We start from the raw sequence: 27,568 nt of genomic DNA on the forward strand, positions 1-27,568 counted from the left end.
TAATTTATTCGTACCATGTAATTACCAAAGTGGTGGGTTATATCACATTGGCTGTAACAATGCGCTAACATTAATACAATTTTTATGTCAGCCAGCAGAAGCAACTATTTATCTCTTCCAGGCAATTCTCTGCCGTATTATATGATAACTCAAATAGACACAGTCTGACAATACAAGTGATCAAATTAAGTGTACATGTATGTGAATGTCACACCTGGGAAAAACTGACTGACTCAAGAAGAAACAGCCTAAGAAATCCATGCAGAAATAAATCTAATGCTTCCTGTAAAGTCTCATCTTTCACCTATTCCATGGAAGTGTGGATATTTTACCAGTAATAAGCAAGATGGGAATGTAAAGGTAAACGTGGTATATGCAGCTTACAAAAGTAAGACCTTCAAATGCTCACTTACAGAAGCTGCTGAGTGTCTCCTGCATTCTGTCTACATCGATGCCTGTCAGCCTCTGAATGAAGTTCTTCACAAAGGGATTGCCAAGGGAATTCTGCAGAAGGGGAGAAAGAGTGGAAAAGACGACATCAAGATTCAGCTGCAGAAACTTGTTGAAGACCACTGCATAGTTTATCTCTATATTTTCATATGACAGCAAGCCAGCTAGAATAATCAGATACAAGGACGACAGTTTTGAGTTTTCATACCTGCAGCATTGGCAAAGTCTTTTTGAGTTTGTTCGCAGACGTAAAGAGGTACTTGGAGGATTTTATCCAGTCTTCTGAATATTGCCTTACATTTGCAAAATCTTGCAAGGTGGCATTGGCCTGAGCAGTGATAGGACAGACAAGAACATGTAAAATAGTTGGTTATGTGTATGAAGCTGTGAAGGTGGCAGTGTACAAAAAAACAAAGTCAAACTTGCTCAAAACAGAACTACAGCTGGAGATGGTGATGCCTACAAATAAGTGTGTATCTTGTCAAATTTTAATATTTCTTGTTTGCTACATGTGGCTGGGGGTGAATGAATAATAAAAAATTAAAATCAACTAAATAAAAAAATATCTAGAAATAGCAGTGATAATAACTCTAGCAAAAAAAAGGCCTCAGATGAGGGATTTTGAAGGATTAGAACATAAACTTCGTGAAGGTCATGGAGTCGCTAATCCCCAGTTAAAATGTTTGAAGTGAAAAACAAGGGCAACGGATCAGAAAAGAAAGTGGAGATGACGATACACAGGGCCAGCCATGATCTTGCAGCTGCTGGCAGGTGAGTACATAAGTAGTTTAAACAGCAAAGCAGCACAGTACTATCAGTCAGCAAGGTTCCCACTAAACTCAATCCATCAGTCTATTGTTGTGTGCATGGAGCACAAAAGCTGACTTTAGATGCATTTGTTCTTTTATATTGCATATATTGTATACCTTCTCTATTATGGCTCGTGTGCTGGGTGTATCAGGTGTGTACAGGATTTGTCCCATCAGCATTGGCTTGAGGAAGGCCCAGGCAATAGCTCCTCCTGTGGTGTTGACCATGTCCAGGTACATGTTCATACAGAAGGGAGCTACACAAAGACACAAAAGAGGAGCAGATCAGATATGCAGAATTCAAAAGTGGACGAGGCTTTTTTTGCCCGACATGCAAAGTCACAGGAGCTCCAAATTTTATAACAGCTTTTCAACAACTGGCTAGAATTGCTCTCCACTTGTTGTGCACTTTATCGAGATATCCTTCTTTTAAACTTGTTTGCTTTTGACTGTGGCTCTTACATAACTACTTTTGCTAATTTACAAGAAAAAAAGAAAGAAACTAGTAATGGAACTGTGTGAATCAAGAGCAAATATACATGAATGCAGAGGTGACAGAGTTCCATTTTAAAATCTGTTCCCTTCAGAACATACTGGCATTCCGTGGTATCTTGAACCTCTCAATCATCTCCTCCCTCTGTGGGTTGTTTGTAATGGAAGGGTCCGACTCTTTGACGAGGGGCAGCTTGGAAATTCCAAAAAGAGCCTTGATACCATTGCTGCACAGCGCTCGAGAAAGGGTAACGAATGATCCTGCGCTGGAAGTGGCGGACCTCCGCTGCCTCACTGGGTGTGGCTAAAAAAAAAGCATGATGCTGTTACTTACTATCTGATTCAGTACTGTGAATGCAGCAGAGTACTGAATCATTCACATTGTTTGCTTGGGTTAGGTGTAAGTTGAGTGATCTCACAAACATGAATATATTATTGATAAAGAGCAGTAAAGGTGGAGCAGTTAAAAGAACTCACTTGGTTCTTGGCTGTCAGGTTGAGGTTTTTGATGTTGTTCAGGTAGATTTGCAGTTGGTTAATGGCAGGAAGCATCTTGTCCATCATGTCTGTTATAGCCTCAGCCACCCAAACCATGATTCCCACCACAGTCTGTATGTCGTCAGACAAAACCATCTGAAAGAAAAAAACATTTAAACACACTTTAATCACTGTAACACTTTTTCGCCTCTCTTGTCTTTAATATTTTACAGGGTTTTGAAAACATCGGTCTACCACTACAGTATAACACCCAACAAATAACTCATTTCGGTGATTAGCTACTATCGTGTCACCAAAAACCACAGGGAAAAGTTTCATGTAAGCCGAGGTTGTGCGTCTTTAACAAGTTTTATATCAGGAGAAAAAGGCACAATCAAAAATTAGATTACATGGAATAAAACAAATTTTGTAAGTAACTAAAATGACCTATCATGGTCAAACAAATAAAATGCTGCATTTAACCTTTACTGGCCTAACCTTTGTTGAGCCTTGGATGAGTTTTCAGCCATTGGGGGAAAAACGGGTTTGTCTAGTAAACAAACATTTTCTTGTACAAAGGCCTTTTTTCTGGCTCACGTTGCTCAAACAAACACACCCTGGAAAAACATGTTTTGTGACTGCCCAATAAAAATGATTTCTTTGTTGAAGACAGATTTATGTGCCGTGACAGAATTCCCACATTTTTTTGTGTGTGTGTCCCTGTGTGAGTGTGTGTGTTCGGGGTTTTTTACATAACAATTATTAACAATAGACTTAAAGCCTTACTTTGTATAACACTTGTTCAATGTTTAGATGTCGAGTCATCAGCAGTGACAATGTGTACCACTGTTCAACAGACAGAGAGCAGAAGGTATTCATCAGATCAGCCTCTTCCATGTTTGCGAGTGGTGTGGAGGGGCAGTGACGCAGGTTCAACAGCCAGGACAGGATCTGTTCCAAAAAACATGAAGAGAGTTAAAGATCCAGCCTATATGACCAACAGGGGAGCAGAAGGAAGGAGGCATGTCATGCACAAAAATACAGGCCTTATAGCACATATATATCATAAATAACAAATTTGCATTTCCACACTGTCTAACTGAGGTCTCTGTGGGCAGCCGACTTTCAAATCCCTGTACTGGTGAGGCATTTGGAAACATAGTGGGTGTGAGTTCTGTCCCATTTAGTAAACATAAATGAATAAAAAAGACACTGTCTAGCATATTTATTAACATGAGTTTTGGATAGAGAAAAAATACTATGAGGCTTCGTGAAGGTGAAAGCCTGAAAGATGTTTAAACCGCACTAAAGATGTTCACAATCATGGAAATGAGTTTGCTCCAATTCAAAGAATGAGCAAGTCACAAATGTTACTGGCAGCCACTTAGTAGTCTATTTTGTCAGTTTACTCACCTATGTAGTGCGCAGACAGGCATGTTTTGCCTCCTGCTGGCTAAACTCTATTTAAGTGATTTCTTTGTAGTTTTTTTTTTTACATAATCTGCAGTGCACAGTCAAAGACATTAAGAAAGCAGCCTTTTATTCTGCTCTGCTGTACGTCTGCTCGAGAGAAACCTTCTAAATACAGTGACCAGTCGCTGAGTAATTTTCATTAGGCTTGCAATGTTCCCTGCAACATTAAAGATACAGCCTGTTTTGAGCTTTGTTGTAAATGTACTGTATAAAATAAGTAAAAAGCAAAGCTATATTAAAGCTGTGGTATTTTGAAGCAGTCTTACCGACTCTGGATTTTTTTTATAGACTCAGTGTTGTGTGTATTCAAATTTACTGAACAGTGACACAAGCTGTCTTTGGCTTACCACTAGATTGTTGTTAGGGAGCGTGCTGTTCATTAGGAGGTCAAGAGTTGCTGGATCCAAATCCATGTACTGCTGCACGTCCAGAACAAAGTCTGTTTTATTCTTCAGCATCTCACCAAATGTCATCACTCCTGTGAAAAAATGTCAAGTGAATACAGATCAAATATTGTCAGTTGATTCCTGCTGTTTCTGTATATTTTTCTAAGACTTAAAATTACAAATAGACTTTGAAAGTTACAAATTGTTCATTAAAATTTATTTTACATTATTTGATATACCTCTAAAAATATGCTTATCTATAAACAATTAATCTAAAATACTGAAAGGCCCAGAATGTCACGTATACGTTTATATGGTGATTTTATTGAATGTCTTTAAGCCGATTTTACTAACAATCACATGCAACTTGAGCAATAAGCAGCTTGAGGATCTTGCCCAAGGACCCTTTGACAGACTGGGGAAGCCAGGGGTTGATCCCCAACTATTTCTGACTGGCAGACAACCAACTCTACATCCAGAGGAACACAGGCACTGTCTAAACAATGCAGGAGCCTCACAATTCCTGGTAGATGTTTTTATATATTTAAAAAAAAAAAACAAGTTTAGAAACATAGCACTGTTTTCCAGCCAGTCCCACTCAGTGAAATGGTGGGTTTGATCTTTACACGAGCAACAAATACGAACAGTGGAAAAATTGGTCAACGGAAAGACAAAGTGGTGGCATCAGATGGAAATGAGCGAAGGGTGAGCTAAAATTAGTATTTTGTGTAATATCTACAACGTGGAAGAAACAAATAATAATACATGACTAAAAGTTTACATTTTTAATTCTGACAGTTCGAAATATACTTATCGGTCACAATACGCCTAATTTAGGACAAAATTGATATATAATTTTACATATAAACTTTCCTTCTTCCATATAAAAAATTTTAAGGTGCAAAATTCTTAAACTATTGCAACATAAAGAAATATCTCACTTGAGGAAGTGCTGTTAATGTTGAGAGAGCTCACGCTGCTGATGTTAAAGCCCAGAGTTTGGCTCAGGACAGCAGACCTGTTATCACAAACAGAAAACAGACAACCCCACTTTGAGCAATAAATGAAAATAAAAAAAAATACATATATATACACATATATATATATATGATTTTCCAGACCTCAATACTATCCAAACAGAGCTTGGACAATTCAGTGATACAACGTATTTTGGAAATTAAATGATAGGTAAATCTCTAGTCAATTGCAAGAGCAGCTTTCTTGGAAGAAAGTGCTACTCTCTGCTAGGAAAACCGTTGAAATAAAAACTTTGACAGAAGGATGATGACATCTTTGTACCAGTCTGTGTGGACATTGTAGCTCCTGGGGTCCCCGATTACAGTTTGATAGAAGATATCAACCAGAGACGTTGTGTTCATCACCAGACCCTCAATTATGACCTCTAGGCTGGGCAGGAAAGTGTTACAAAGCTGACCGGACTCTATGTTGAGGCTCTGCATCAGGAGGTGTACAGTCTCTGTATCCTCTAACATACACACCTGTAAGAAATCAGTCACATTATGAAGTGCAATGACGAGTTTGTCTAAAGATTAAACATATGCAAGACAGATCAACTGGTCTCTTGTGGGACTATTTTACTCAGTGGGGAAATTAAAAATTACATATTTTGAGGATTTATAATTAATCCAACAAAATGAACTTGTTCTGTTTGGACACAGCATTTCACCTTGTCCATTTCATGCTTTGGAGAGGGAAAGCATAAATGGACCCACATGCAAAAGTTGCATTACCAACTTCCGCATGCGTGTATATCCGGTTGTGAGAAAAAGAATGTATGAAGTACATTCCGGGGTCCTTAATCACCAGAAATGATTAAGCTAGATGGCTAATATGTATTTACATGAAAATATGTTCATGTCTGTTTAAACCCTTTCCTATGATTATTTTCATGTTTGCTTGAAAAAAAACCTCCCTCTGCTTTACTGCAACTTCTGCATACATGTGCATTTCACACTTTGGAGAGGCAAATGTGAAATGTACACGGTGGACAGGCGTGTATATTACCCATTTTGCTGTGATATTCGTTTGAGATAGCTTCACTATTAGCCTTAAAAAAACAGGGCTTGTTCAAAGTGTTTCAGTGTTATTTTTGTGGAATACTGATGTCAATGCTGTGGCTACTTATTAAACTCAGCAGTTTAACAAGTTTGCACAGGTCTCTCTGGAAAAGTAGGCTTCAGCTAAATAAAGAATCAAATTAAAAACTATATTTCCATAGGTATATACAGCACAAGTGAGACTATATGTGTGAAGTCTGCAATAACAAAAGGATATACATTTTAAGTAGTTCTAATTAAATCATCTGTTAGTAAAATATATAAAAACCCACACAGTGTTTTCCATGGAAACACACTGCTTCCACCTCATCTTGGGGATGCAACAGCATGTATAATTATGACTTACCTCATAATTACCTTTTAGTTAGTGTAATTAGGATTCTCAACCAGGTTTTGAATTACAAGCTATCACATAACCAGGGTTAGCTAATGGAACGTGCAGCAGGAACAAATTTGGCATGCCAAGTTTTCCAAGCAAATAAAAATTATTAATTGGTAGCACACAATGCAACCTATTGCATGCAAGTATTTTCCACAATGTAAAAGGAATAAAACCCTGGGATTCTCAAGTATAGTAACAACTTTTTAATGGTGTTACCAATTTCTCATATACGATTAATCTCTAAATTATAAGAAAGAACCCAGACACTTGTTTTGCTTTTTGAAGCAGCGAGCATCTGTAATTTTAAGTTGTGAGTTATTATTTTACATTTTGTTTTAATGATAAATGTGTGCAATCTGAGTAATTAAGTCACAAACCAGGACTCTCAAGAGGTCTAGATTTTCTTTAAACTGTGGGTCTGTTGGGAGGATCTGGAAAAGCTGACCAGCTGTTCGGATGATCTGCTGCACGAGCATCATGTTCTCTGTGAACAGTGAGTGAGAGAGAGAAAGCGAGAAAGGGAAGGGGAAAATGAAAGTGAGAGGGATGCTATTAGAGTTTGTAGTCTTAGGGAGTAAGGGCTGTAAGGTGACAGAATAACATGACATCCCACTGGGCTTCATTACAACTTGCACCATTACGGGGCATCGTCGTCAGGCAGCAAGCAGCAAATGATGTGCTTAAAGTGAAACCCTGTACTAGACTGATGGGGCCAGAAGGGCCAGCAGTACTAGATGCTGTCGTGCATTAAAACGCATCTGACAAGCCCTAAGAAAGGCACCACCTCAGGCAGCATGATATGATGACAGAATATTTAATTAGTCCAAAATTAGACAATGTTGATGTTTAATCTCAGGCTGCTAAACACCTAGAGGCCTTTGCAATTACAACAGTGGGCTGTGCGTGAGTGCATCTGTGTGTGTGTGAGTAAATATGAGTAGGGCTGCAGAGAAGTGAAGCTGCTGCTGCTTACAAAGTGATTCTATGCACTAAAAACATTATCACACAAGCACAGAAGCAAATTAAAAGGAGGTCATAGATGTCCACTTGTGTGAGTGCGAGGGGAGACGTTTAGCGAGGGCGGACAGGATAAGTGATTGAATTCTACTTTGCTAATGAGATTTAAAAAGGTGCTGAGTGGCTTTCTGCTGGAGAACGGCCATATGGCCTTGGGCTCTTTGGGAGCTCAAGCTAAGCTGGTGTGAAGTCTTATTCCTCATATCTCCAGAATTAATTTTGCAATACTTTAATCATGTATACAATAGCAACAGCATTGGCAAAATATATTCTGGTCTTGCTATGGTCTCGCAAACGCTACAAAAGCTGGAGAAAAGGGTGGCATTGCTCTAAGCTGTGTGATTGTTTAATATTGCTTATAATAGACTGTTGCTTATATGTACATACCTTCCCAGCAGGTATGTAAACACAAGCTGAAGCATCAGCGTGAGCTTGACAGCATGGCAACAATTAGACTAAGCATGGATAAAAGGAGATTCACTCTGGAGTCAGTAAGGTGAAGTCACTTTAGTTTAACTAATAAATGAGCATTTCTCAGCATAATGCTCCTCTTGGACACAGAAGACTATAAATGTCCAGACTGGGTCAAAAAGAACTGAACTCTTGAGTTACCTTGAGATTCATTGGCTAGTGCTCTGGTGAAATTTTTAATCACAGAGGAGTATGGTAAGGCATCAGGAAGCATATCCACGGCATTCTTCAGGAGATCCATTGATGACCTACAGGAAATAGGGAGGACTGTTTGTTAAATGGAGGCTTTTAAAATAGCTGACTATAAGGCAAACAAACTAAAATGAAAGTTTCTTGAAGCTAGAGCAAATATAGATCTCACACTACATAATGCACAAGACACATCCTTTTCAGTCAGATGAGTTGCAATGAAGGACATGAAAATAACACTTACTTTTCAAAGACGTCAGGGAGAGTGAGGAAGGAGAGTACCCCAAGTGCAGCATCAACGGTCTCTTCTTGAGAGGCATTCAAGCCCCACTGCATGCCACTTGTAGCTCCCTTCATCACAACGCTCAAATCGGGATTGGCAAAGAACACATGGGCTGTTTCCATAATTTCTGGTGTTGTAGGAGGGACAGCCATAGCTTTGAACATGGTTGGGTAGTCAATATAGAACAGGTCTATGAAGTCATTCATCGGGTCTGTCATCATTAATGAGGCATCACGTCTGCGTCTGACCAAATGTGTGTGGTAACCGTCTGTCATTTCTGAGTCACTCAAATATTGGACCATTGGGTCTGGAACATTACCGGTGCTTACCAACTGCCTAAACATAGCAATGGAGTTTCCTACTAAGTCTTCCAGGAGCTCTACAGTTGCTTGCATGTCTGTGTTCATCTTGGCCAGGGCAGACAAGACAGGCCTCACGATGTCATAGGATCTGAACAGAGCCTCACTCAGCAGATCTATCCCTGATGCTTCGGTGGAGTTTAACCACACAGACAACTCGGCCACCTTCTCTGCTATCAAGTTTGTGTCATTGGATCTCAAAAATTCCTCCAAGACTTGGTAAATCATAGGATCATCACCAAATGCCTTAATGTTAATCATCTGTCTGATCATTTCTGTTGTCAAGTCGTAAAGAGATGCAGTCGTGTTCCCTGCCGTCGTGGAGAAGATATCATAAGAGGACATGTTTGCAGAGGAAAGGAAGTGCATTGCTGCTTCTTTGAGGAGCTCCTCAGCTGATGTGCTCTGTTGAAGTAGTTGATAGTTGTCCAGGATGTAGCCTGTAGCATTCATAAGAGCGTCCATGTAGGGCTGCAAGGCCGGCGCCACATTATGCAATTCATCTGAGAGCATTTTGATGGAAGACAAACTGTAGAATAAAGAAATTGACTGAATGTCAGGTTAAGCAGCACAGTACATCAAACATGGTCTCTGTGACTGTGACTCTGTAAGCTGTCTCATGTAAAAAATATAAACATGAGTTCAAAATCTGGAGATTATTGGAACGCCAAAATACTCATTGAATATAATGAAACAGATTTTTTTAATTGGTCTTTTCAATACTATGATTAGATAGAACTTATGCAGATTTAGAAAGAAGAAATATTTCCTCTTCATCAGCCTTTTCCCATTTCATCTTTGATGAAAAAGACTGTAGAGTGTTTCCACTGTGATCAGTGATCTATGACTTATGTAGTAAGACCTGACTGATTCCCTGCGATATGCAAAATGTGATCCTTATCACCACGCTGGTCTCATTATAGCAGCTGGCATATAAAGGGAAATCAATTTTAAGAGGATGTCTCGGCTAGCTGAATCATAGTTAAGCCGCTATCTGTGCAAGCCTGCCAGTTTTCAGGCAGGCTTGCATTAAATTAATCAAGTTCAATGCAAATGTGATCACTTCACATCCTTGTGTAATTACGTACGAATCAAATTGGTTTGACTGGAGCATCGTGGATAATGCTGTTATACCAAATGGAGTGGTAAGTTCATGGTGAGTTCATGTATACTATAGGTGAGTCATTTTCTGTGGTTCTTTATAAAAATTAAATTGACTGTTAACAGAATCTAATGGGAATGTAAAGAACATTTCCACATTCAGATACCATGTTCAGGGGGTTTCTAACATGGCTGTACGACATTTTGTTATGATTGTATCTTGTGATTGTGATCTACTGAAGGCTTGGATTACTCTGATAAAACTATGACACGATTCTCATTCCTCATACTTGCTGTGGTCATAAAAACAGTTTGTTCCTCAAGTAAGTTTCGAAAAGTCTAAATCCAGCTAGATGTGATGTCTCATCAACAGTCACTTAGTGATTCAATGGATTGACCATTTTGACCATAAAAACCATTTCCTCTAAAACATAGCAAACCATGGTCACTGCACATAGCAGTGAAATTATCTGACTGTAGCTCACCTGTTTTGCAACTGCATGTCTTGGAGCTGGTTTTGCCAGTAAAGCTGTGCCTCAGGGCTCATAGACTGCTCTACCAGCATTGAGAGGTGGTTGGAGAAATTCATGACCAACTGGTTTATCACAAGTATGTTGTTAATGTTGACTTGGTAGAGTGACTTTGCAGTTTCTACAATCCTAGCAGCTGTGTCGCTCACATTGGTTGGTCCCATGATCGTCTGCTTTAAAGACAACATAGAGCAGACAGGGACCAATCAACAACTTTCTCCGTGCGTCAACACTGACCCCAAGTGGTAAAACTGTTAATTGTACTTGCATGTATGAATGCGGTATATATTTTACTATCAAGTGAAATTAAGTAGTACTTAATTTGACATTCTTATACTTACACTCATGTTCATTTGGGAGTAGAGATTCTGTGCGGAAGCATAGGCCTCCAAAACAGGCTGCAGGCTGATGTTGCACCACACAGCCATGGTGTTAGGGCTTAACCCTGCTGCCTCACTGAATGTCTCCCACACTTTGAGAACTTCACTGCACTCCAAGGTGCCATTAGCCTATAACAAAACAAAGATGTCTCACGTGTTTCATAAGCACTGAAAAAACCTGTTCAGTTACTAAGACAAAGAAATGAGGGAAAGGTCAGAAGGTTCACACAGATATTTTCACTTTTAATAGACTGGTACACACCCACAAGCAAGCTGCTCTTTAAAAAAATGTATTTACAAAGCAGCAAGTGTTTCTGTCACGTCAAAAGTCTATGACAGGGATTAATGTTAAGGTAGGCTATAATAACAAATCTAACAGGAATTAACATGATATGAATACATAAATATGCACTGATGCAAGGAATTTAAGTAAGCTTACAGAGCTGCTAGAAATGTATATCAATATATTAACTCAATAGACATTTAAGTGATATCAGTATATACATACAACCTTCACAAGGCAAGTCATTACTGCCACACCAGTTTAAGAGAGCAGCACGTTGCAAACAAGCGCAACAGTAGTTGTCCTGCAATGAATCACGTTATGTGTTTCAAATATCTCCCAGTCAAGGCTGAAAAAACATTTAAAAAAAGACCTATTCTGATACAGGTATCTTGGATTAGGCTAAATATGTTGATATTATCACCTGGCCAGTATATACTACAAGACTTAGGAGTCGAGTTTGTGGGTCCGTGAAACATACGCTGACAAGTTGTTATTGTGTGTGTTATTTTGTGGTTCAGCAAGACTATATAACGTCTACCTGGCATAAATAACAAACGAAAAAAAAGAAAAGCTTATATATAGTCAACAACTCTACCCTGGTGTTAGCCATAGCTAAATGTTTTCTGTGTCATCGCATCAGAATCTTGTCTGTCTACATCTGTCTAAATCTGCCGAAAGTTAAATAACTCAACAAATTCCGATGCGGAGAAGTGGAACAGAGAAAATGTGAGAGAGAGAAAAAAACCTCACTGTCTCACTGTTTTAACTTCTGTCAAGGATGAAGCAAGTAAGACAGACATTGCTGTGTGCAATTACGCACACACATACACATGCAAACATTTCCATAAATATGATACCAGCAGATGACTATGACACTTGCACGAATGATACAGCAAGTCTAAAAAGCATTCTTTCAAGAACACTGACCTGCTGAGCGGCCTGCACTGTGCTTTCAATGGCAACCTGAAATTTTTCCAGGACTTCAGAAAAATTGTAATGAGTGTTGTTCAAAGACTGTGCAGTTTCTCTCATCAGGTTCAGGATGGGGATTTGAAGGCTTTGTATCATCACTGAAAAGAAGACGACAAAATGCTTTGACCCACAAGTTTTGAAAAAAACCCCCCAAAACAGCAGCAATACAGCACATTAGTAAAATCATCCAGACATATCAGGAAATGATTATCTCTTACTTGGCATGTGCTGCATTAGTCATAAGTTGTGTCTAAAGAACAAGTAAACAAAAGCAAACCTGACTCTATATGTTCTTCCTTAACATTCTCACCATTTCCTGCTTGGATGTTCTCCACTAAAGTTCCAACCATTTTTTCAAACTGTGGGATAACAGATGTTAAATTGTCCAATAACTCTGTTCCTTCAAGGGTGGACAACAGGGTTCCCAGCACCTGTTCAAGCCTGTAACAAATTAGTAACATTTTAGGTATGGTTTAGGGTAATCACAGAACAGAGCGGCAGTCTTTACTGTGGAGCAAGTTACAATTGCTGTCAAATTATCGTGGGCATCAGAGTAATTTGGGGCTTTTAATGATTTCTTTGAACTGTTACATATATAAACAACTGCAGATTCAAAGATCAATCTGGAAACCCCCAATACTCAAGGCCATGAACTTGAAACCACAGCAACACCAGAGTCACTGTCCACAGTGAAGCCAGATTTATATCGCCATGGACTGAGACATCTTGAAATCTGTTGCTGCCCAAATGAAAAAGTCAAATGCCCTTTAAAGAAAATTTTTATGGTCACACAAGCTATTTGGACACCCCAACATTAAATGGGTTTGGAGTAGTAAAAGAAAGGTTTTCTAACCTAAGAAATCTTTATCAGCTTTCAAGCATGGTGGTGATAGGATCGTGGGGCTGTTCTGCTGCCAGCAGTACTGATACATTAAACAAAACAGATGGAATAATGAAGAAGGAAGACTACCTTCAAAATCTTTGAGTGGATGGTCCAAAAGTAGAATGATGCCAAACAAAAACAATGTTTTTGAAATGAATAAAGCAGGCTAACATTAGGCTGCTGCGATCAATTTGAATGAACTTTGCTAATTCTGCCAAGATGGGTGGTTAAATATCCAGCCAGAATTATGACCAGAGGCTTGCTGATTGCTACTAAAATTTGGTTGAGGTGCAACTTCCCAAGGCACATTTAACAAAATATTACTGGGGTTAAATGGACAATAGAAATAAATATACATTTATTCAATCTTGTGCACCCAATTCCTGTTTTTCAAAGGTAATCAAAGATTCTTATCAAAAAGATAAGAATGTACACAGTACAATCATTACACTCTGGAAAAAGAACAGTTCAAAGAAATCATTAAAATCCCCAAACTGCCATGAAATTTATGCTTATGATGAGTATATGTAAACTATTTTTTTTACAACTGTAAAACAAAATTACTTCCTACACATATCAGGTGTGCAATTTAATATCAAACTGCTGTATAACAACAAGCCATTTGGTTTGTTGCCATTACACTGGTAATTACACTTACTTGTTCCATGTGTCTTGGTCTGCATTCCCAGTTAATATGGTCTCCAGGACTGGAACAAGTTGAGTAAAAGCCTCCAGATTTGGAGCAGTCATATGTGAGCCAGTGCCATCCGCAACCAGTGGCCAAAACATGCTCACAAGTTTGCCCAACTAATAATAAAAAGTGTCGACAATAAGCGTGCAGTTTGGAATTAGAGGCCTAGCAGTCCCGTGAGATGTTTTTATTATTAATAAAATTATTATAAATTAAATGTCATTTTTAAATTGAACACCTTTAGATCTTATGTTTTCAATATATAAATGTACATTAAACTAATTTTACCAGACATATAATAAAATAAAAATAAAAGTGCAGACATTTTACCTGCTGAACGATTTGTTGTGCATTGTCTGCTGATGCATTTTCAAAGCCTGCCCAGAGGTTCATTTTACCTGAAATCATGAAAAAAAATGTGCTCACACATCAGGCCTCATTTTCAGTATCTAACATACTAATATGTTAGATACTTATAGTAACCACCCATGTGGAACTGCAAGCAGAACGACCAACTCTTACAACATACATCAGAAGCATTTGTGGTACTTTGATCTACTTTTGTTCTTAGGCTTTTTGGCATAAATGCCTGAATGATGAAGTGCACAATATGACCTCCACTCAATCAGATTTCATCAGGATTTAACATGCAGTCCACCTACAGTGGTAGTGAGAAGTTGACTTGCCTTGGCCAGACTCCAAGATAACCTGAGTGATGTTAATGAGGGCAGAAATGTAGGGCTGGACTGGGGATTGCTGTGACAGGAGGCTCTGCAGCGTCTTCATTTCATTGAAAATTCTTAGGAAACAAAGCAAATCAACATTTCAGATCTTAACAAGTCTTATCAAAAGTTCTTTGTGTTCTCTAATGATTGCATAGAATAGAACTGCATGCATGAAATCATTCTGTTAATTTATTTATTTTTTATCTCTGAGCATTAATAAGGACTAGAAGTACATGTAAAATCCCCAATACCTAAAATAACCTTTTTATTTGACAAAAATAAAAATAAAATATACGAGAGAACTTTTGGACAAGATCTAAACTACAATTAGACCTGTAAATTTTCCTTAGAAAAATTAAACATCAGATTTGTTAAATTTCACAGAGAACTGCAATAGGTTGAAAGCAGAGTATTACTACAGACTACTTTTGTAGAGTAAACATATCTGTTGCAGCTAAAAAATATATTAAGAACTTTAATTTGAAGCAACTTGCAATTTTGGGTGCTGGAAAAGCAAAGTGATACTTACTGTACTTGTTTATTTTTATAGTAAATCAAAAGCATGCTTTTAATTCATCTAATGCTTTATTAAATTTAATACATCATATATTAGTTTTTGTGAGGCATTATTTTAAAGCAATCCTTATTCTTAAAGCTATTTTGAAATGATTCATATTTGTTAAAGAGTACTCATTTGAGCCCCTTCTGTTACAAAATTATGGTAATTGTGTACAGTAAAGTAGGGAAACTCACATCTGATTCAGGTTGTCTTGTCCACTTGCTTCAGAGATGGTCTCAAAATATGTTTTTACGAACTTGAGTGAGCCAAGCATGTATTCTGCAACCATTTCTGGTACAGTTTGTTGGATGATTCTCTCAACTTTCTCCAGGATGACGATGGAGATGTTTTTAGCTGAAGCAAAGCTCATGTTTGGTTGGACAATGAGATTTACTGACTCTTGCACAATGTCCAGAAAATCCTGCTGTGGCAGTGGGATAACAGTAATGTTTGGGATCTGTATAGCATGTTGCACTACTTCTACAATGGCAGCTATGAAGCTTTCATCCTGTAGGCCTTGTTGCTCTGCCACCATCACAGCTTTGCTTAGAGACTCTGTGATATTGTTCATTATGGAAAGGTAGGCCAGCTGATCATCACTGAGAAAATTTTCCACTGTCTGCAGGATGTATTGGAGATCTGTCACAGGGGTGGCAATTGTGGAGTTTTCCCATTGGAGCATACTGCTAAGGAGCAATGTGACATTGGGCTCTGTCATCCACTTCTCAATGAGACCAAGGTACTGCTTAATTTGGAGCTCAGTGGAATGCAGAATGGTTGCATTGAGCTGCTGTTCAGAGCCTTCAGTGTTACTCCATGACTCAAGGTTGACCTCTATTAAGTCCAACAGATGCTGAAGAATCTCAGTTGCTGTCTGGCCAATTTCACTCACAACGGTGCCATCTATTGGGCCCTGGAGGCTGTTTATTAGGAACTGGACCTTGTCACTAACAAACAAAGAGAAATTTGTCTGTGCCAGCTGTAATGCCACTTGCATTTGTGTGATGGAAAAGAAAGGATGAAGGAGCTCTGCGGTTGCACTATCGCTGGTGATGTTTTCCAGCCGTTTCAAGTACCATTCTACAAGCTTCAGATATACTGTCTGGACTTGCACAGGGTCCGTCATTTGGGAGGTGTTTACTGGGTGCATGTCGGCAATCAACTGTATCAGACCCTCTACCACTTGTATTTCATTCATGATCTCGGGAGTGTTTAGGTGGCTCTGGTCTAGGCTCATCTTGATATTAGTTAGGGTGAGATCCAAGCTGTCTACAAGAACCATGTTAGGACCGGAGTTGAAGTTAACTTGGGTGAAGTCATTAATAGTCTTATTGACAATTACAGGGATGAGGGAGAGAATGTCTGTGTTGTTATGGAGAGAAGGTACCTGTGTCAGAAAGCTGCTGAACATATCTATGAGTCCCGTAACACACTTGGTTGTTAGCATGATGTCATTCTGGGGTTCAAAACAGCTCTCAACATTTGCAATCCCGATTATATTTGACATGAGTTTATTTATGTCGGAAGCTCCAGCTAGCTCGGCAATAGCATTTAGGTCCTCAATGGTTAGGTTTGTCTGTGTAAGGGCATTCTGGACATCGGACACAGTAACATTTGGTGTATTCATGACCAATTTGATGAATTGGAGGGTCTGCTTGAATGTTTCCAGAGAGGCATTATCATTTGGTGACAGGAGCAATGAGAAAACCAAGCAAGCAGTGTTTTCATATTCTTTATCCCCCAAACCAAATGGAGCTACTTTGATGGTGACAGTACCGTTGGCTGTGAGCATCATGTCTAATATCTGATCCAGAAATTTAGAGATTTCTGAAAATCCAGCCAGACAGTCCTCGCCTGCTGCACATTTGGTTATATTACTCTGCAGAGCCTTGAAATCCTGAAGAAACTGAGCAGCGTCACTTTGGATTTCCTTTGGCAGGAATGCTACAAATTTCTGGATAACGATGTCCTGGGCAGCATCTGGTCCAGCCTGAGTGAGGTTCTGCAGGGTCTCAGGTGTGAGGAGGTTGAGAAAGTCCATGGAAAGCAAGTGGAGGTCAGTGACTTGAGCCGTGCTGTACTGGCCACTTGGTAACACGACATGTTCAATTCTTCGCAGCCTATAGAGGGAAACCACAAACTCTTGAATCTGACGGATGTACCCAAGAATGATCTCAGTTGGGTCACCATTTGGAGAGTCCATCACTGTCTTGAACAGCTCCACAGCACTGATGATGGCTTCTACAAAACCCACTGAGGTCTGGTTGGTGAAAGGCTCAATTGCTTTTATGAGACTGTCCGCTTCATCAGAATGGAAGTAATCAGAATAGGTAAGCAGAGTGTGTCCCATGATGTTTGGGAGAGACAATGTGAGGTTACCCTCCAAAGAGAGGAACTCCCTTATCAGCTTTTCCAGTTCAGGCAATGTTGGGTCTGTTTCATTGAAGGTAAAAATATGCTGGCTTAACCTGCCAAGTTTGGAGGCTACAGCAAGGATTGTGGAGGCATTAAGAGGAGACTCTTGGCTGAGCAGAGGAACAAGTGATGACAAACCCGTGGACTCTAACAGGGCATGAATGTTTATAGTCATGGTAGCTGGGTTAGTGATGTTTTGATTGGGAAGCTGGGAGATTGTACTGAGGAATTCATCCAGGTTATGCATCAGGTTAATCAGATAATCAGAGAGGGCATCACCTCCTTTGATTTCCTGTTTCAAATATACAGCTGTCTCATTTGTATAGATTTCACCATACACATGTTGCAGTAGATTCACAGATCCTTTGAGACAGCTACAGAGAAATAGAAGAGTAAAACAGAACATGCAAACTTTATAAAGTCCTGAAAGCAATGCATGTGTAACATTAAAAATAACAGAGAGAAGTGAGCGTTTCTATTTAACTGCAATATGAAATGCTGTTGTCACTACAAAAAACATGGTAATCAAACTAAAGTGTTGACAAACATGTTATGCTAGTACACATTAAGAAAACATTTTTGTAGGCTACTAGTTACAAAAAGGCAGTGCGACAGCAATTCCTGTTGGCTTGTTAAATAGGCAGCTCACTGTAGCTACTTATTTAACAAACAGAACAGAACAGCGTAAATCTCCTTATCTACACTGATTATTATGTTTTTAATAAACAGAAGACATGCTTCAATTCTAAAGCATAAAAAATCCATGTATATTTCAATCAAAACTAAAAATCTTTGTCACTTACTTCACAAGGGCATCACTTGGTGACATCAGAGCCTGAGTCATTGCTTGAACAAAGTGTGGCCAGTCGAAACCAGTGTCGCAATGAAGGGCTAAGTTCTTGTTCAAAGAACCTACAAAAACAACAAATGCTAGGAATTAGTTACATTGACTGGAACAAACCGGATTAACAGGCTTTTACACGTATACTAAAATATTTTGTAACTGAGCTTCTTTGATTTGTAGAATTATAACAAAATACAACTTCAATCCTTTCTTTTGTTGAACGCAGTTTAGTAGTCACATATTGTCTAAATATATTTAGATATATTTGTATGATATTTGTATATATGTTAGTTTTCAGTTCAGTTCAGTTCAGTTCAGTTCAGAGAAGAGAAGAGAAGAGAAGAGAAGAGAAGAGAAGAGAAGAGAAGAGAAGAGAAGAGAAGAGGAACTCACAGTTTGCTGGCTGAGTGGTGACATCAGGGTGGTAGTTCAAAATCCAGTAAGCAATGTGGAAGTAGTCCTTTACCGGTGGCCACTGATCACTATTCTCAATTCTTTCACCAAGACTGATCATAAACCACACAAGACTATAAGCAAAGAAAAATCACAACATGTCTGAGTCAGTAAAGTAATAACACACACCTTGTAAAGCATTGTGCACATTATCTGAAATCTGTTTTCTTCTATTACATTTAGTAAAGTGGGAAATCTGCACTGTCTTATCATACTTAAATCTAGTTACCAAAAAAACCCCGTATGTTAGACCTGTTTCTTATGTGCTATGTTTGTTATGCTATGTTGTTATCCAAGTAGAAAATGAACACTTTGTCAAGACCTTTTTTGAAGAGCTCCAGAAGCAAACTGGGTGTTGTTGTCCGGTGTCCAGTTCATCCAGTATTCTTCATCCAGCTTTTCTGTCATTTTGGTCAAAAGCTCAGTAAACTCAAAGCTCTCCTCGTTCAGCTCTTGCCACTCAGACAGAATCATGGGAAGTGTTATGTTGAAATCTGCTTTGCCTGTTAGGCTGGAGTACAGATCTTGTCCCTGGGGATTATAATATGAACGATATAAGACACAAAGAAATTGTTTCTTTAAACAGTTAAAGCAAAATAAATTAATAAATCCCTTAAAAAACATATTTATACTTTTTAATTTACAGGATTAAGCCTTCCTTGTTAAGAATCGGTTGCTTTTCACTTGAGTAGGTTTATTTATTATAATATAGTAAAACAATTATGACATAATATAGCATTTTTTTAGACCACAAGTTGCACACATAAAATACATTTTTACCTTTTCAATCAAGTCCTCCCAGTCCATCAGCAAAGCTTGTTGCAGACTCCCGTTGTTGGGGCAGATCAGTGCTGTCCATACTTCAGTTTTTATGCTATTGATGGATAACAGCCAGTCCAAGGAAGCCAGAACTTCTTCACATTTTACATCCTCGGTTGACATCACCTGGTAAAACAGAACAACACATCATCTGATTTACTGCTACGGAAGCCTTGAAGGAGATACTTGATGTATGAAGTGACAATGAAAAGCTCAACTGGCAGATGAGTCGACATCAAACAGCGGAGATCACATGTGTAAGATGCCAGATTTTGACACAGAACCTGTTCACAGGCCAAAAGTTAAGGTCAGTTAACATAAATCCTACATACCTTCATAACTACTTCCATCACACTGTTGAGGACACGGTCCATCAAAGCGTGTGACTCGGACTGGTTTGTCAGCAACGTATGATAAGTCATTTGGAGGTTATTAGCATCTTCCAGGACATTTTCTAGAATGTCTGCAAAGACAGAAACAAACCAAACTCAACTCAGTGAGAAAATCGTTTTTTGGATTAGGCCATAAAATCAGTAACTTTTCCTACTTTAGACACTTTGGTAAGTTACAAATGACACACATATCTCTTCAGTACAAGTGCTGTTTTGTTCAGTTTTGTTTGTTTTGTTGTTTTGTGTGTGTGTGTGTGTGTGTGTGTACTTTCCCACAAGCTAACTAATCCGAATTGGGTTCAACATTTCATCTTTCATCAGTCCCATGAGAAAGGGTGTGAACTTGTTCCATTCATGTCTTTGATATGTATTATGTAACGCAACTGATGATAAAACAAAATGTCCGCTGAGTGCATAAGCTTCTCTATTTCTCAAATGCTGCTCTCTTTTTAAACCTGACATTCTTACAGCCCATGTCTTTATTTTTATTTTAGTTTATGTTTCCCTATTGGACGTATAAGAATCACCAATAATGATTGGAAAGACATTTTAATAGTGCTGGAAATAAAAGTGAAACATTCACCGTAATGTTAATTTTCAAGTAAATGCTCTCACAGGTGAGACCTCACTATGGACATGATGCTTTGTTGTCATACCTTTTAGCATGTCAATGGTCTCTGACGCTAGCTTCATGGACTGATAACCAGTTCTGAGGATGCCCTGGACAACCGTATTCACCTCAGGCACATTTTGTACAAGCTCCAATGCTGTCTGACCGATGTTCAGAAACCTAACAAAGCAAATGATAAGACTCAGCTTAAAGCACAAGACATCAAAATTACAAGAATCAAAGGAGAACTAGCAGAACGAATAAGTAATACGAAAGTTTTATCAGCTTCAGGTCAAAGGTAAGAAGAACAGTCATTTTAGCTTCAATGGATTTTCTACTAGTTTTAGCAGTATTTAAATCGGAGAAAACACTGTACTCACAGCTCTTCCTCTGCGTTTTGTGGTTCTGCATCTGAGCTGCGCCTGGTCCTTGTGATGTTGGAGGCTTCAGATTCTCCTGAAGAGAAATCTCCAGTCAGATTGTAGACCAGTCCTCTGACAAAGAGCACGTCATGTTTAGCGACCTCCTTAATCCAGGCCAGGAAAACCTGGGAACGAAACATGAATCTCATCAAAACATCAATATTGTAAAGCCATTGCCAACTGAATACCGTTGAGGTTTCTGTGCAGGTGTGGACTGGAAGATGTGGTTGCTTCTTGCTATCACGAAAGCATTTCTAATGTCATCAAATAATTATTTGGCATGCTCTTAATCTTAAGTGGCATTGGGAAAGCAAGTTAGGAGCATATGGAACAATTTTATAAAACAATCAAAACAATGGAAAAGGTATTAAAATAGAATTTTATTTCTTATATATGTGATCCTCTCTGTTAATGCTAATAACATTAGCCTACCTGTTTTGCCACTTTTTCTGTGCTGATCACGCTTAGAACCTTGTCCACAATTCCTGAGCTGCACGCTGTTGCTGACCACAAGATGTTGCTGCTGTTATCACACAGATAAGAACGCACCAGATCTTTGTCCAACATCAGGCCGAAAGCCTAAATTAGAGAATGCAATGGTCATGGAGAGATGATAGTATTAACCAAAAAAGTAAATATATATGTTAGCTTTAAGTGGGCTCTTTAACTGGAATATGCTTTAGATACTTTTAACTTGCTAAACTTGGGATCCTTAATAGTTGCATTTTCTGTATATAGTATGGTCTGATAGAGAGTAATATCACTTTATCAATCAGCAAAAACAAAAACAGTCATTATATTACTTATCAAAATGTTTATTTGCTCTACATGCAAATGTTATTTCTCTGTTTTCCCTCATTTGAATCTTGTTTCCTAATTCCCATTGTGAAATTCAGTTACAAGGTAATGTCTGTGAGCACTTTGGAATAACCAGACTTTCAGCTAAGAATAAATTCTGCTGTAATCTTCATCTAAGCCAGAAATTCAAATTACTAAGAGAAAAACAGTTGTACTTTATATGTGTTTGTAAGCGAGTGAATACTGGACCACTACTCCCTGCAAGCTTCTTAACTGTGTTAAAATATTTTGTTGTTGGTTTAAATATGTGGTTTGAATAAATGACTTTCCTGAACTTGGATTTATACAGTTGCTCTGACATTCTCATGTAAAATCTCTTCATATGTAAAGTCAGTACAGTAGTCAGTAAAGACAATAAAGTAAAAGTTTAACAGGATGTGTCTGTTTAAATGTGTAAATGAATTGCACACAACCATCACAACCCTCTTTGGGGAACTGTTGTTGTTGCATAAAAGACTTCCTTATTAGAATGAAAATTCCTAAGACCACCTTAATGACCCTGAAGTAAGAGATGATGACTTTCTTTTAACCTTATAACTAGAAATATTTAATGTGCAATGTATTGAAAGGCAAATGTAAAACTCTTTTGCTATTACCTTTTTTCACATGAAAGGAACTGCCTTCTGTGGCATTGCTATTTCTTTAATATACTGCATAGTACTGTTTACTGAACTGTTGTATGATAATGCATACCTTATCCAGTGGTATCTCATAATCCAAAACATTTTCTACGAGGTATTTCACCGTTGTACCTAGTGAGTCATTTGTGACCAGTTTTCCAAGGGGAATGGTGACATCTATGAAGAATTCAAGCACATTGTCAGATATTAGCAGACATGGGTGATACATAGAGTATTTACAGTAAAGCTAATGGTCCATAGTTACTTTTGCCAGGCCAATGATTGATATAGGTGATCACTCTGATGGCTTCAGCAAGAAATGAATCATACTTGGAGAATGGGCCACTGGTCTTAGGGAAATCTTCCTCAATGGTATATGCATCACTAAAGAGAATTTCAGAAGCATTAAATCTTCAAGTCCAAAATATAGTGTGGGCTGGAAATATAGTTTAAAAAGTGAAAGGCAATATCAAGAGTACTTCTAAGCTGAATTCACCAGGTTTCAAGCTTTTATTGACCACTAATAGGTACTTTGAATGATATGTTATTTTTACTAAATATGGTTTGATTTTGCCATTCCATTCTTTAAAAAAATCTGACATACTATGTTAACCCCTTACTTCAGCTACCTTCATTTATTTTTTAAAAACTGTTTCATCACTGAAAATACTTTACCCCTGTAGGTGCTTGAGTACGTCTTCCAGTGTTCTCAGCATTTGGTCAACAGAACCATCTGAAAAGAGCTGAGGAAGAGCTAGAAGACGTTCCCATAGCAAGTTGTCATTTTGCAGCTGATTGAGGAATGTCACTGTCACCCATGCTACCTCCATCATTTCCTCTGGTTGGGTCAGCATCCACTCTTCCAGTATCTGACAACCAGACAGAGAAAGTATCTAAGCCTCCTAAAGCAAGGTTCAATTACAAAAAATACTAAACATAAAACAAATAAAAAAGAATACATTTGGTTAGTGTCATCGCAGTGTGCTGTCTAAAGTCGACCTAACATACATGGGCCTATATTTAACAAAATGTATAGGATCAAGTGCAAACACAAAAATATACCTGATTGACTGTATAGAGTGAGACTTCGAACACGGTGTTATTGGTCTTGCAGAAAGTGAACACAGCATTGGTGAAAACATCTAGCGAGCTTTCGTTCAGCATGGGCAGAGTCACAGTGCATATGCCCCTCTTTAACAGGTTGGCTGACTCAAGCATGTTATCCAGGTTCTCCTGCAAGAAATGCAGTTTAGGTGAATGCATGTTGTTGTTATTATTACTAGCAAATATACAAGTGGTCTGCTAACACAACATTATTAGAAATTGTAAATGCAATATCTCCAAATTTAGTCAGTAACAGCAGCATGGTTGTAGGGGAAACTGAATATTTTTGACATATAAATTTATCTATCTATCTAGTTATCTTTCAAATCTTGGACTGGGTATATGTTTAGTAACAACATAAATAAGTATAAGTGTGCTTAGTAAATAAATGCAGTATATGTTTTGTAGCCATTGCTGCAATGCAAGCTTGAGGTTTGACTATGATCTACAGGACCTACAGGATCATTTTCAAACTTGACTGAAGATGCTATCAATCAGCTCTTAATACAAACTGTACTAGTACTGAGAACCCTTGTATCTTCTTTTATTTCTCCACAATACCCACCTGATCTTCAGTACTGTTGAAGAAAGTTGTTACAGGAGCATTTTTAGGACTTCCATGGTGAGACGTGCCTTTAAAAAGCAAAAAAGATATTGTGAAAAACTGCAGGACTTTGATAAATACTAGATAACCATTAAAAAAAAAATCCAAATACCTACATCTACCCCAAACTGCCAGTGATAATATTTATTCAAAAACATCAAAGTGATTATGTTAGTTGAGCAACGTACCCAAATTGTCCAGCAGTTTAACCAGTTCTGCATGATCATTGGTGAAGTCGTTGGGGAGAAGGTTAAGAAAATCCCCCACTTGACCAAGACTCTCCAGTGGAGAACTCTCTGTCACAGACCTGTGGTACAGGTATAACAGGGCAGGTGAAGTAGTAAATACATTCTATTAGATGCATTTAGGTCCCTTTTAGTGGTTTCAAGGTTTCATCTTTCTGTCTCAAATTAAAAGTACCTTTTGTTTCTGTGTTTAAGGCGCTTGATTTTGACCATGCATTACAGTAATCATATTTATAATACTGCAGTTCACTGAAATAGATCCTAACTCTACAATACTTTGGTTCATTGAAATGAAGCTTAACTCGATGACACTTTGATTCCCTGAAAAGAAACCTAACCTAACAATACTTTTGTTCCCTGAAATGACACGTAAGTAAAATGTACTGGTAGATAAGAGGTAGACAAACAGGTTCTTCTAGCAGCCATTGACATTCCAGTAGCAGGGAATTTAAATCCAAGAAGCTTCCAGATAATGGCATTTGTTAACACATGTAATGTGATAGGTAAGGGTTAAGATCCTTCCCTTCCTCTACAGGGAAAAGTCTGTTGTTGCCAAATTTTTTTTTGATCACACACTGACTAATCATGCCCCGTGATGCTGTGATCCTAAGGCGTGTCCCTCCTCTGAGACACAGGGACCTTGTGATTTAAAGTCAGCAGAGTTCAAAATGTAGTTTTAAACAATAATATATGAAGGGTTATTGACTTAAATCATAGTTGCAGTAAATATGCAATTTGTAAATATGTTTTAGCACTTAGATTGCAGATTATATACATAGACTGTATATACACTGACTATACTGACGAAGAAGGTACCTTGCTCTCCTCGACTTTGATGATGCTGGTTCTACCAGGCGAGATGTGTTATGGCAACTGCTATCTGTGTTGCACATGAGGGTCTGGAGGAAAGGAAATAAGCCTGTGCTGGGGAGGTTTCGGGGACCCACATAACCTAGAGGAGACATGATAAAGGTTTTGCTGTAGTGATGACACTGGAAAATGTCATATTTATTAAGAATTGTTTCTAGATACGTAATTGCATGCATTTGGCAAATGCAGATAGTTCAGAAGCCTTAAAAATGACATAAATTCAAGGTAATAATGTGAATGACAATAGGATATCTGATACTGAGAAACAGTTTTACAAACACTCTGTCTGAGAAGCTCCTGGAATAGTTAGAAGCATCTACAGCATAACTGTACACGTGTTTCATGACCGATGCGCAACCTCTGCCTTCTTTGTTAGAAAACAATCTGAGCTATTGTATCTGGCAAAAAAGAGAGATCCAAAGATTAACTCAGAATGACTTGTGTTTAATCGGGTAACTTTTGATTGATTGCCATGACGTGTGAGTTTTGAAAGCTAGAACAACAATGAGAACTGCTTTGCTGTCTCCAAAAATGTTTATACATAAGTTGGATTTCAACCAGGTATAAAATAAAAAACCCACTAAAAGGTATCTCAGGGGGAAAAAGACATCCTATTGGTTTAACTGATTTGCTAAAAAGTTGAAACACTGGGTTAATAAGTTCAAGTGAATTCACATATCTTTCAAATCTAATCTGCCAATCAAGTCTGAACCAACAAAAGTGGGAGGGTCAACTGGTTATCTAAAACCTTTGTTTCACATGGTGGCCATTATCATGAGAAAGACGGTTATTACTACGGTTTTTATGGATTTTATTGAAATTTAGATTCACGACTTCTTGAATGCTGCTGTGATTACATGTGTTTTTCAGAGGCCGAAAACAGTTTGAGAACCTGGCTCTCTATTAACCAAAAAGCTTAGTCTGGAAAAGCTAAATATATATTTTCTTACAAACTGGATAGTCTGCCCTTCCCTCTTTAAACAGTTATTTAAACAAGGCTGTAGGTGGCAAAACAAAGGTATCTCAAAAGCCTCTCCTTTTACACTTTTACCCAAATCTAATGCAGAGTGTGATGTCAGTAGGCATGAAAAGATAAAGCAGAACAAACACCATGTCAATAGTGATGGGATAGGCTCAAATCTGAAGGCCCATTGATGTTTGAATTTAGCTGTCCATTTGTTTACTTTGGTTGCAAAACTGGAATGTCTCCAAGTATTTACCTCCTGACCTTTAAGATGACAAACAAAAGCCTGCGGTCCAATCAAGTTGCTATTGTGTCATTACTTACATAACTATATGAAAGGTAGGTTTCAAAAGTATTCTTTATAACTAACAAAAGTCTAAAAAAAATCCATCAACCTCATGTAATTTGTTTATTTAAATATTTTAGGTTTGCATTAATGCTAAATATAAGGTCATATTTCCAACAAAGCTTTTACTCATTCTTTCTTTATTGTTGTAAAGTACGCTTACAGTGGAATAGGTAGGCTATGTATCTCCAATATGAGATAATAAAGGCTTGATTTGGTGTGTGGCATTAGCAGCAATTGGTTTTTTGTTTTTTTTACACTTACATGTTTCTCTCACAATGGGAGGGAACTGGTAGCGGGTCACAGCAAGGATAATGAAGATGACCAAAGGCCATGTGATCAGAGTTAGGGACCATACCTAAAACACAACATATTTTAAAGCTTTGCAATAACATTCATTTTAGGAAGAATTAATTTACACAATGCCCTTTTTTCATTCTTAGGTAATTCACTAGATATTTTTGACTCTTTGAATCTCACTCACTGGTCGTCTAATTACTGCCAGTCCATTCTTCCAGAGAAGAAGTTTTAGTTGCTGAAAGAAGGCCATCACTGGTGGAAGAGGCTAAAATAAGGAAAGACAGAAAACAATTTTAAAAATGATAGTTTTCAGTCCATTAAATTATATATTTCAGTGTTCATTTAAATACCTTAGCTGGCCATTAATGAGAAAAAACAAAGCATAAACAAATGGAGTAATGGAGTATATTTCATGACTAGTATTTCCACATATGTAAACAAATTCAAATTCAAATTCAAAGGTAGGCATAGACGCTCTTTAGACATAGACACTCTCCTATTTTAACTAAACGGGATTAAGACAAAGCACTAGTAGTTAGAGGAATTGGGGGGAGATGGGGGGGAAAGCTACTCTATAACTTGGTGATGATGTATTCATTAAATAGCTCACGTATACGTTACGTAAATCATATGACAGATTTTTCCTGCTTTTTTGCAAGTCTCATCAACTGTAGCTAACGTCAATAGCACATACTTGCGGAAATAAAAG

At 38.1% G+C, this 27,568-nt stretch overlaps 1 protein-coding gene across 1 annotated transcript in view; it reads right to left on the bottom strand.

The window, feature by feature from the left end:
* The window catches only part of abca12 (ATP-binding cassette, sub-family A (ABC1), member 12), a 57,223-nt gene that overhangs the window by 29,269 nt on the left and 386 nt on the right, over window positions 1-27,568 (bottom strand). The window contains 37 exon segments of the mRNA XM_003445347.5: window positions 414-504; window positions 659-778; window positions 1,377-1,516; window positions 1,854-2,055; window positions 2,229-2,384; window positions 3,015-3,179; window positions 4,049-4,179; window positions 5,029-5,105; window positions 5,387-5,586; window positions 6,925-7,031; window positions 8,177-8,283; window positions 8,469-9,395; window positions 10,453-10,670; window positions 10,839-11,006; window positions 12,091-12,233; window positions 12,446-12,576; window positions 13,677-13,825; window positions 14,040-14,107; window positions 14,396-14,508; window positions 15,188-17,782; window positions 18,212-18,320; window positions 18,646-18,779; window positions 19,028-19,236; window positions 19,486-19,650; window positions 19,857-19,987; window positions 20,573-20,706; window positions 20,907-21,073; window positions 21,381-21,527; window positions 22,500-22,603; window positions 22,692-22,810; window positions 23,102-23,295; window positions 23,489-23,659; window positions 24,096-24,163; window positions 24,323-24,441; window positions 25,196-25,331; window positions 26,824-26,917; window positions 27,044-27,124. Coding sequence (XP_003445395.1) covers window positions 414-504; window positions 659-778; window positions 1,377-1,516; window positions 1,854-2,055; window positions 2,229-2,384; window positions 3,015-3,179; window positions 4,049-4,179; window positions 5,029-5,105; window positions 5,387-5,586; window positions 6,925-7,031; window positions 8,177-8,283; window positions 8,469-9,395; window positions 10,453-10,670; window positions 10,839-11,006; window positions 12,091-12,233; window positions 12,446-12,576; window positions 13,677-13,825; window positions 14,040-14,107; window positions 14,396-14,508; window positions 15,188-17,782; window positions 18,212-18,320; window positions 18,646-18,779; window positions 19,028-19,236; window positions 19,486-19,650; window positions 19,857-19,987; window positions 20,573-20,706; window positions 20,907-21,073; window positions 21,381-21,527; window positions 22,500-22,603; window positions 22,692-22,810; window positions 23,102-23,295; window positions 23,489-23,659; window positions 24,096-24,163; window positions 24,323-24,441; window positions 25,196-25,331; window positions 26,824-26,917; window positions 27,044-27,109 — 8,275 coding nt within the window. The 5' untranslated portion in view covers window positions 27,110-27,124.

This window comes from Oreochromis niloticus, linkage group LG16 (genome assembly GCF_001858045.2).
Source record: "Oreochromis niloticus isolate F11D_XX linkage group LG16, O_niloticus_UMD_NMBU, whole genome shotgun sequence".
In the NCBI taxonomy this organism is placed as follows: domain Eukaryota; kingdom Metazoa; phylum Chordata; class Actinopteri; order Cichliformes; family Cichlidae; genus Oreochromis; species Oreochromis niloticus.